This window comes from Arachis hypogaea, chromosome 1 (genome assembly GCF_003086295.3).
Source record: "Arachis hypogaea cultivar Tifrunner chromosome 1, arahy.Tifrunner.gnm2.J5K5, whole genome shotgun sequence".
NCBI lineage: Eukaryota > Viridiplantae > Streptophyta > Magnoliopsida > Fabales > Fabaceae > Arachis > Arachis hypogaea.
The window spans coordinates 95,808,020-95,818,818 of NC_092036.1; the positions used below are offsets into that span (position 1 = coordinate 95,808,020).

At 32.6% G+C, this 10,799-nt stretch overlaps 2 protein-coding genes across 5 annotated transcripts; both read left to right on the top strand.

Annotated features, from left to right (window-relative positions):
- The first annotated feature begins 131 nt into the window (after window positions 1-131).
- On the top strand, window positions 132-5,483 carry LOC112697834 (putative glucose-6-phosphate 1-epimerase). Of its 4 annotated transcripts, none has more exons than XM_025751199.3 (9): window positions 132-449; window positions 894-968; window positions 1,533-1,589; window positions 2,447-2,607; window positions 2,753-2,893; window positions 3,359-3,461; window positions 3,565-3,664; window positions 4,074-4,316; window positions 5,182-5,483. In XM_025751199.3, exons 1-8 carry the CDS (start codon window positions 354-356, stop codon window positions 4,286-4,288), a joined length of 948 nt encoding a protein of 315 aa, XP_025606984.1. In that variant the 5' UTR covers window positions 132-353; the 3' UTR covers window positions 4,289-4,316; window positions 5,182-5,483. The 4 variants fall into 4 exon arrangements, with proteins under 4 accessions (XP_025606984.1, XP_025606978.1, XP_025607001.1 ...); XM_025751193.3 differs by lacking the exon at window positions 5,182-5,483 and adding an exon at window positions 4,388-4,876; XM_025751216.3 differs by lacking the exons at window positions 4,074-4,316; window positions 5,182-5,483 and adding an exon at window positions 3,756-3,894.
- Window positions 5,484-8,635: 3,152 nt separating this feature from the next.
- Window positions 8,636-10,499, top strand: LOC112697826 (peroxidase 16). Its single transcript, XM_025751182.3, has 3 exons — window positions 8,636-8,948; window positions 9,085-9,448; window positions 9,917-10,499. The coding sequence occupies exons 1-3, from the start codon at window positions 8,733-8,735 to the stop codon at window positions 10,321-10,323; spliced, it is 987 nt and encodes a 328-aa protein (XP_025606967.1). The 5' UTR covers window positions 8,636-8,732; the 3' UTR covers window positions 10,324-10,499.
- The last annotated feature ends 300 nt before the right edge of the window (window positions 10,500-10,799 follow it).

Genomic DNA, 10,799 nt, shown 5'->3' on the forward strand with positions numbered 1-10,799 from the left:
AATACGATATATTATTATTATATTAATTATTAATTATTTTATATGCATCTATCAGCGTTCGAAATGCACGATTACTGAACACGTACCCAACAGTATTTGCAATATATACGTACGTCTTATCGAGAAATCAAAAAAAGAGTAAGGAAAAAAAAAAAGAAAAAACAAGAAGAAAATTGAAGAGATTGCAGTTACAGAAAACAATGTGGAATTGGTAGGGGTTACCGAGAAACCGTAAATCGAGAACTAATGAGTGTGAACTGAGAAATATATATACACAAACATAGCATCCCTATATGGTGGTGGTGACGGTGGTTGTGCCAGTGGTGAAGCTTCGAAAGAGGTAGGAATTAGCCATGAGCAGCGAGAAGAGTAGGTACTATGAGGTTTGCAAGGGCTTCAATGGCCTCGACAAGGTTCTTCTTCGCGATCCACGTGGAAGCTCCGCCGAGGTCCGATTCCATGCTTCAATCATGCATCGTGCATCATGTTTCATGCACCTTAATCCCTGCATTTTTCTATATTCGGTTTTCATCGCAAACTGCTTGATCTGCATACTTTCTCGGTTTGGTTCTTTGATTCTCGCATTTCGCCTTTGCTATCACTATGATTATTATCGGTTTCTAGAGTACTGATCTCGTCACCTTAATATTTATTTTTTAATTCGTGTTGCAGCTGAAGTTAACTCTGCTCCTTTAGAAGGATTGTTCTAGAACAATTTGATTTAACTTTTGGTGTAGTTTCTTTGCATAGAGCTGCGTGGCTTTGGTGTTTGATTTTGTTTTATTTTATTTTTTATTTTGCTGTTTTCCGCTGTGGATTAAGTAGTCTCGTGTGTATGTTCTGGTATTATTTTGTTCTGATTATGTTTAAATTTCTTTGTTATTGGACTTCAGGTGTACTTATACGGTGGCCATGTGACTTCTTGGAAGAATGACCATGGTGAAGAATTGCTTTTCCTTAGTAGCAAGGTATACTGCAAAACAAGTTTGTAATTTCTGTCTCTGTAATGGTTTGTTTAGCTGATTTCTTTGTGAATTTATGTCAAGATGACGGCGGAAAAAGAAAAAAAAAAAATATATATATATATATATATATATATATATATATATATATATATATATATATATATATATATATATATATATATCTCAATTAGGTTGTAAACATCAGCTTGTGATGAGTGTTCTCCTGCATTAAGTTAGTCAATTTACTTTAAAAGAATATAGGATGATTAGGATCTATCTGAAAGTATGTTTCAGTCTTGATTTACTCTTGTAATTGTTACTAGGTTAATATGATACGATTGAATGCTCTGACTTTCTACTACTAATATGGTGCTCCCGATTTGATTAATCTTGGTTAAGATATAAAGTTATGATAAGTCACTATATTTTTATATAAGCTGTTTAGTGCGAAAGAATAGTGAAAATTATGTGACTATGATTTGTCCATGTAAATATATTTTTGAAAATTTTCAACTCCAACAATCAATTTTATAAGCTCTGATACATCTTCTTTTATTGATATTGCAGGCTACTTTTAAGCCTCCCAAGGCAATTCGTGGAGGGATTCCAATATGCTTTCCTCAAGTATGTACTTCTCATGATATTGTTTTTTTTTTTTTTTCATTTTCCCGAGATTCTTGTGATAATTCTGCTTTCTTTTAATTTAGAGTAAGTAGAAATTGGAGAACAAAGGAGAAAAGAGATGAGATTAGAAGTTGTTAAATAGTTGGTTCTTAAGCTCCTAACTCAAATTGTGAGAAACTCTCCTTAAATACATTGTTAAGATCTATATGAAGTATGATATTTCATAGGCTAGGGGGAGATTGTGTGCTGAAGGAATAGCAAAGCTGTAGACTGAAGTTTTAGAGGTGATCAACAAGTTGCTTATGGAATTAATTTATATTTTATAATGTCTGCCACGAAAAATAGGTCAAGATAATGTGTGAAATTAAACATAGAGAATTACTTTGGAATCATAATATTTTTCTTAGAAAGGAAAAAGTTCTCCTTTTCCTCTCTGGTGTTCGTACATTACTTAGGCTAGTCAAAAGTTGCAGACCCAAATAACCAGGCATCAACAAGAATAATTAACATTCCAGATGAGTCAAGCAGGTTAAAAGAAGGTGACAGTTGCATAAATAATACATGCCCAGCAGCAGCAAAGCAGTAAAATACTCAATTGAACTCGAAATATATTATTTGCACTTGGCTAATAATCCGCAAAAAGTATGCTAGTCACATTATAAGCTTGAGGCTTCTTGATTTCGTTGCTGCCTCCATCACACTAAACCTGCAACCATGTTAGATCCTACTCCTATGTAACACTTGTTCATGTAACTGAAATTTGTAGGTTGTAAATGACCCTTTAGATATTGTATTATTAAAAATTTACAATCATATCCCATGTAACATGTACAAGGATGTTTGCTCTTTGTTTGCAGTTTAGCTGCCATGGTAACCTAGATCGGCATGGATTTGCTAGAAATCGCTTCTGGGCCATTGATGACCACCCTCCTCCCTTTCCAACAAATACTTCCAATAAAGCCTTTGTTGATTTGATTCTTAAGCCCTCAGAAGAGGAAATGAAGATTTGGCCTCACAGGTGTATATATAGGGACAAACGTGTCTTTTATTTATGATCTTTTTTTGGAATTCCTGTTTTTAGTCCATATTTTCATGTTTCATTTTATTGTTTGAGTTGTTTTTGTTATAATTCTCATATTTTACGCTTTTCTTTCTGCATGTAGTTTTGAATTCCGTCTTAGGGTAGCTCTAGGACCTGGAGGGGATCTGATGTTGACATCTCGGATTAGGAACACAAACACTGATGGGAAGCCATTTTCATTCACATTTGCTTATCATACATATTTCTCTGTTTCAGATATATGGTAAGAGCTTAGACCATGTTTTGTCTCACTACAATGAGTTTTATATTAATGTGCTCGTCTTTATTTTAAATTGGCCCCTGTTCTCAAATTTTACATTGTTACTTATTGGATTTGGTTGAGAAACAGTTCAAGATCCCCATAGTAAACAAGCCAATGGAACTATATTATCTTATCATGTGGGCATAAGCTTGTTTTCTCAACTCAAAATATGAAATTCATTTCCTTTTTTCCCCCACAAATTCATTTCTTTGTTAAGTTTGGCATTTTGTTCTATATCTCTTAGAGAATAAGGAAGTTGTTGGCTTATTCAGTCTTTTTTATTTTGGGTGAATTACATTTGGTCTTTACTACAACTTAATGGCTGTTCACTGAGTTTTATTTATTCTCATTGTTCAGAAATTTACTTGTAGCCTGTGATTTTGGATTACATTTAAGTATTTAACCGACCAGTTTGCTTGTATTCAGCGAAGTCCGGGTAGAGGGATTAGAGACACTAGATTATCTCGACAACTTGCAGAAAAAGAAACGCTTTACTGAACAGGGGGATGCTTTAACATTTGAATCAGAAGTGAGACTGCTTTATGACATTCATTTAGCCAGTTCGGGTGTACTGTTGTTTCCCATGCATTCATGAGTTCCAAACTGATACATCTCTTTTCTTTATATGATAGGTTGACAAGATGTATCTCAGCACTCCTACAAAGATTGCTATTATTGATCACGAGAAGAAGAGAACATATGTGTTACGTAAAGATGGGCTTCCTGATGCTGGTGATTATAATCTTCTCATGCATTTTAAGTTTGTGTTATTTTTTATCTTCCCAAAGTCTAAGAATATGCATGATCTGAGAATGTTTGCAAGGCAAAGGATGAGAAGAAGAGAGTGGAAGACAGAGCCAGGGTCATCAATTGTTTAGGGATGGGGTTTACGATTCACAATGAGGCATGAAAGACCTTTTTGTGTGTTGAGGAGTAGAAGAGGCTGGAAGGGGGAGCCAGGCTCCGGGTTGTCCCAAATTGTCTCCTCTGTTCCTTCTTGTTATTATCTTTTCTACACCTTTTTCATGGGCTGGGCATTTGCATAGCCCACTATATATATTTGCTTTTATATATTCTGGAATCAGTTTCACTACTGACTGTTACCTTAATCCCTTTTATCATTGATTATTGATTATTGCAGTGGTGTGGAATCCTTGGGATAAAAAAGCAAAGGCTATGGCTGATTTTGGTGATAATGAGTATAAGCATATGGTTTGTGTAGAGGCTGCTGCTATTGAAAAACCTATCACTTTGAAACCTGGCGAAGAATGGAAAGGAAGACTAGAGCTTTCAATTGTTCCTTCTAGTTATTGTAGCGGGCAGCTTGATCCCCGAAGAGTTCTTCAATGCAGCTGAAAGATCATCGTGTCTATGTCCTCTACTGGTAATAAGTAATAACTGCAGATTCAATTATTTCTTTCAGCTCTGCATTTTGATCATTGGTTTATTCTTCAGGTAACTCGTGGCCATGATGAATGATGAAAGGGAAGTGTTTCTATAGTAGCAAATTCCCCACTTTCATTTTCTATTTATACCTTCAAGTTGGACCGGCTGAAATCATGTTCCGACGTGGTTTTTGTTAAATGATATTTTGATACAATGGATGACCAGTTTGGTATTGATCAATATCAAATTAACGCATGGTAGGCACCGTTATGGGAAAAGGAAATTACAGTGCACGATTCTGTAGATTTTCAGGTTGGATAGAATGGCCCGGATCAGAGGGTTTATCTTTGGGTCCACAGTTGTTGGGGTTCTGAAAAGTTACTTCTACATGAGGATTAAACAATATATACTTTATAGGGGGGGTCTTATTTCGGATCTTTTTACTTGTATGCCATAAGTTGCTGGGATAATCTACATGTTGAAATCATAAACCAAGATTACCATGAAACATACTGTTATCGCAGTAATTCAATATACAAAATTAATTTTTAATTAAAATTTAGTTTTCTATTTTACTCTATTGTTCACATTGATTAAATTTGTCATTGTTTTCCTATACTTTTTTCGGTATTATTGTTATTAGTTCCTCATCCGCACGGCTTTCTCTCTCGTGGCTTTCTCTCTCATTAGAGTATGTTATACATATGCTTTGGTTCGACTAAAGAAATGGTTTATATATTTAAGATAATTTTGTATTTAAAAAATACTGTCTCAATTCATCTTATTTCGTGAGATTTGGGATGAGATATGGTTCTATTCGGTCAAGCAGCCTCACTTCTGTTCCTTTTTTTTTTCATCGACAGGCAGGATTGGTTGAATTTAATTCTAAGGTTCCTTATTCTAGTTGTAAAGCGGAGCGAAGAAGGTTAAGGTCAAAAGCTGGGAACAAGCTATGCATATGGTGAAGAGGGACACTCTCAAAGCCATCTTCCAATAACTAATACTCAGTACTCTCTCTGCCACTTGCGTTTTTGTCAACTTTCTCATATACGCACGCAAAAGCCCATGTCTGTTGCATTGCATGTTTGAAATCGATGACTTTCTTTCTTTTATTTCTCATATAACCAAATTGGATACTATATATAATATATAATTTTTTAAAGAAGCTTGATTGAATCAGATAGATCGATTGAGGAGCTGGTCTCGCGCAGATAATTATGACTGCATTTAATAATAATATTATATTATATTCAACTTAATTATAATCGGTGAATCAAACTACCATAATTTTGAATATAAATTTTTTTAAAAATTTTGAGTCAGCTGTCTTATCTGATCCAGAGGTGTTACAAACTAACCAAAAATTAGTTATCGTGTTCAATGGTAAGCCCAGTAGATACTCTGTTGTGGAGAAAAAATAACTACTTCAAAAGCTATAACATGGATTTTTTCTAAATTTGAACTGAACAGTACAATAGATGATATATCATTCGTTGTAAAGAATATTAGGGCTGCGAGTTTTCTTTAGTCAGTGTTACAGACACGTTAGATAAATATTAGAGATTTATTAAAAAGAAAAATATAAGGAGCCAATGGAACATTTGTACAATGTGTATAATGGAGGTTTATAGAGTATTAGAGATATAACCATTAGTGTTACATTTTTCTATCAGATGAAGTTTTTGGGATGAGTGGTATCATGACATAGTATTAGAGTGCTAGATCTGAAAGATCAAGAGTTCGATCTTGGTGAACCCCAAAATCAGTTATCCCTAGTATTTGGATGGTTATTCTAAATAGTATGGGGACGTTTATTTTGTAACTCAATAGTCTATTGTCTCCCTAGCGGAATCCTTTTTAAAATTTATTATTTAATAAATTAAAAAAATCAGACTAAAAGAATTAAATTAATAATTAAATAATAATAAAAAATAATTTTTAATAATTTTTAATATTTTTTATTAAAAAAATCTCTTACTTTTATATAAATATGTTGGTGTACACAAAAATTAGGAAAAGTCTAGGAGGCAGTAGTTTTATTGAATTTTGGCCAGCATGTAACTAGCAGAAAAATGTGAGTCATTTGATGAAATTTCACACCAATTTCACACTATCAAATTATCATTGATGGCTAGTTGATGGCTAACAATCACAAAAATTGCTGACCCCCTAGCATTGCTCCAAAAATTAACCACTAGTCTAACGATCAAAGCGAGTAACAAAAAATTAAAATAACCTCTAAATAAGTACGGAGAGATTATGTTATTTGAATTATAATTTATTGGTAAAATAAAATGAATTATTGATTTATATTAAAACTGTGTACATATAAAAATATAAAAATACATAATGACTGATATTAATGTGTGGTTTCTCCCATGTATCCACTCATTTCTAGAAAATATATTTTCTATGACCACAAATTAAGAAGAAAAAAAGAAGTGTTGTCCAAAGAGAGGCTTGGGATAGGAGTATATCTGCTTTGCATAGGGGTAGTTAGAACTTAGGAGTTAGGAGAGATGAGTGGAGTCACAGTGACAGGTGAGATGGTGGTAACATGCATTTGAGTTGGCTAATACTTCCAAGCATGAGATTCCTTAACCATATGATCCATCAAAACTTATCTGTTAACACATTTCAAAATTTCGTTGTCTCTTCTTTTTATGTGTTGACTGTTTCACTTTAAATAGTTTAATTGTTATAATAAAATCTCAAACCTTTTTTTTAGAAAAAGTAATTATTTTGCCATCACGTATGTATAGTTTATCTGATTGTCTGCGCTCATGCTGTCAATTAGTTAACCCATAATATTAAAAGGGATTATGGATGCGCATGATTTTTTATACTTTATATGTAAATTATATATGTAACAAAAAGGTTGATAGTTAATATAATAATAATAATAATAATAAGAATTGAAAACAACGACGTTAGTGTACACGAATTGCCATTCAAAATTTCAAATTCTTGACAACTAAGCTGTTAGTAACTATATTTTACCAAAAATACTATATGTATCACTAAATTAATTATTATATTTATATATTATACATATTGATGTTATTAATTTTTCAATTAAATGTAATAGAATAACAATTTTTTTGTACAATATTAAATATATATTTTTATATGCAATGATTGATTTTAATATGTACATAGTTCATAATTTAGATAACATTTTTTCTTGGTCAGCTCATGAAACTAAAGTTCCTTTCGTTATCTGAACATGCTTGTGCATGTTCGTGCATACCTACCATCTCTTATTCTCATTTTGACATTTTCTATATTATTCATAATTCATAAAATGATAGTCTATATATGCATATAGTATAGTAAACTCTCTGGCATCAAACTATTATTCACAAAGTTGTTTAGATGCTTCACGCAACTTATTATAGACCACATAGACATTATTTATATTGGCTTATTGGCGTTAATGTCGCTTCAATCATCCTTTATTTTCCTCATATAGATATAGCCAATAGCCATATATACTTATATCACGGGCCAGACTGTCACAAAGTAACACACATTTGTTCTTATTCTCGTCATTCATCAATCATTCTCCAATTAATCATATTATCTTATCTATCTCCCTCTCAATTTTGTCACTAATATATCATGTTAACTATAGGGAGCATACCCACATACATATGTCTTAATTAATCATTAGACAAAGCTTGAATAATTCCACACGTAATGTGTTTGAATTCCACATCTTATACAATAATAATGATAAACAAATAACTAAATGGTATAAATTTAGGTGGATACTACAATGAAGATGGCAAAAATATCTTCTCATGAAGATGCTTTAGTTAAAAGTGTGGTTTATTTATTTAGCCACACTTTAAACAAAAACAACACATTTATAAATATCAAAATCTAACCATACAATCCATCATCCAAAGGTCAAAAAGAAATATACTCATATGAAGACAATTATGCCATCTTCATTGTAGTATCCACCATAAATTTAACTTATTATTAATATATAAAATAAGAATAAATATAGATAATACGGTCATAAAGAAAAAGAAAATGTAAAAATTCAGTTACAGTTTGATTTTTTTTTATCAAAAATATGAAAACTCGAAATTGAAATTTTTTAGGTGAATATAAAGAGACTATGTCATTTGAATTATAGTGCGTTAGTAATTCAGGTATAGTTAATTTCATATAAAATTGATAATTGAAAATTATTAAATGATAATTTAGTTAAATCTATCAAATTATTTAACAATTTTGTTATCGATTTCACATGAATTCTCGAAATATAAGATATAGCAATATCTGTCTTGTGTAACTGTCAAATGTGTTTAGCAACTATATATAAGTGCATATAACAAGGGCGGAAACAACATAGATACACACATCAGAACACATAAGAAGCAAAACAAAACATAAGAGAGTGATGGGAGGTTGTAATAGAATAATTGTATTGTTGTCATTGCTCCTTGTGGCAGCAGTTGCCAGAAGCTCAGCTCAACCGCTGAGGCGTAACTTCTACAGCCAAACATGCCCCAATGTTGAGCAGTTGGTCCGCTCCGCCGTCTCGAATAAGTTCCAGCAAACCTTTGTTACTGCTCCGGCCACCCTTAGACTCTTCTTCCATGATTGCCTTGTCAGGGTATGCAAAATATATATACAAATAAAGTGTACTACTTACTGTCATGAAATCACTCGTCTAAAATTAAACAACACGAATGATTGTATCTTTAATACTTACATATATACACTATATTTGTTTATGGACATACAAACAGGGTTGTGATGCATCGGTTTTGATACAATCTCCAAATAACAAAGCAGAGAAAGACCATCCAGATGATATATCACTAGCTGGTGATGGATTTGACACAGTGGTTAAAGCCAAGGCTGCAGTTGATAGCAACCCTCAGTGCCGTAACAAAGTGTCTTGTGCTGATATTCTTGCTCTTGCTACTAGGGATGTTGTCAACTTGGCAGGGGGTCCATTTTACAATGTGGAATTAGGAAGGCGTGATGGAAGAATCTCTACCATAGCCAGTGTTCAACGCCATCTTCCTCATCCTGAAAACAATTTGGATCAGCTCACTTCCTTCTTTACCTCTAATGGCCTCTCTCAGACTGATTTGGTTGCATTGTCAGGTACGTCATTTTTTCTTACACATTCGTTTCCACATAAATCGGCCACCAAATCAGTTATATTTTATGTATAAATATATGTGTTGTTATTCTGTTGTAACAGAGTAATCTTTATAAAATGTTAAAAATAAATGATCATTTATACTTATAAAAGATGAAAAAACGTTGATATATATACCCATTTTAAATCGAAACTAAGCTTGAACCTACGTAAGATATTCTCCGTGTGACAAAAATATCTTACGTGACACTTCAACCCTCTAAAGATAGGATACTTTTGTCACATACAAATTTAGTTTTAATTTAATGTAGGTATATATATCAGTATTTTCATTTTTTATGAATACAAATGGTCATTTGTTCAAAATGCTAAATATGTATTTTTATATACAGTGTTTATGAAAATATATTAATTATTTGACATCATTATATTATATGTATGATTAAAATGTGGTTTTTTGAGAATATCAGGAGCACATACAATTGGATTCTCTCACTGTGGGAAGTTCTCAAATAGGATATACAATTTCAGCCCAAGAAATAGAATCGACCCATCATTGAATTTACAATATGCATTCCAGCTTAGACAAATGTGTCCACTGAAAGTTGATCCAAGAATTGCCATAAACATGGACCCAGTCACACCCCAAAAGTTTGACAACCAATACTTCAAGAACTTGCAGCAAGGAAAGGGTCTCTTCACCTCTGATCAGGTGCTCTTCACAGATCCAAGGACTAAGTCAACGGTCAACTTGTTTGCATCAAATGAAGCAGCATTTAACAATGCCTTTATTAATGCCATCACTAAGTTGGGTAGAGTTGGTGTCTTAACTGGTAATCAAGGTGAAATTAGGATTGATTGCACCAGGCCCAACTAAACAAATCAAATCTAGTAGCACTCCCCTTTTTGATGTTGTATGTAACTATTTATTTGATGATTCCTTTTTCCATTAATAAATGCTATCATGGCATCATCATCATTCCTTAATTGCAACTACTGATGAGTCTGTTATGTAAACGAACTTTTTATTTAAATAAAACCATTGGCATCTAATCTAATTTTTATTACTAAAAATATGATAAATTTAACTCAATTTATAGAGATCACATAAAAAGAGTAGGAATCTTCAAAAAAAAAAAAAAAAAACACTTCACTCTCGAAACTCAAATTCGTGGACCCAATTGGGATTTTGTTAACCCACGATTTACAGCATATTGTTGGGCCTTTCAATTTTATTGATACATAAAAACATAATTGGGTCTTTTAATGGCAGGGGCTGTTCATCTATTAGCAAAATGCAAAGTTTGCAACACAAATTCTAACTTGAGTTGATAGAGTTAATAGGCTTACTCT

Excerpts from the sequence above, each read along its gene's own strand:
- LOC112697834 (XM_025751199.3), top strand. The coding sequence starts at position 354 with ATGAGCAGCGAGAAGAGTAGGTACTATGAGGTTTGCAAGGGCTTCAAT. Across the intron at positions 969-1,532 it reads TGCTTTTCCTTAGTAGCAAG|GCTACTTTTAAGCCTCCCAA; the intron begins GTATACTGCAAA and ends TTGATATTGCAG. Across the intron at positions 3,462-3,564 it reads CTTTAACATTTGAATCAGAA|GTTGACAAGATGTATCTCAG; the intron begins GTGAGACTGCTT and ends TTTATATGATAG.
- LOC112697826 (XM_025751182.3), top strand. The coding sequence starts at position 8,733 with ATGGGAGGTTGTAATAGAATAATTGTATTGTTGTCATTGCTCCTTGTG. Across the intron at positions 8,949-9,084 it reads TCCATGATTGCCTTGTCAGG|GGTTGTGATGCATCGGTTTT; the intron begins GTATGCAAAATA and ends ACATACAAACAG. Across the intron at positions 9,449-9,916 it reads TGATTTGGTTGCATTGTCAG|GAGCACATACAATTGGATTC; the intron begins GTACGTCATTTT and ends TGAGAATATCAG.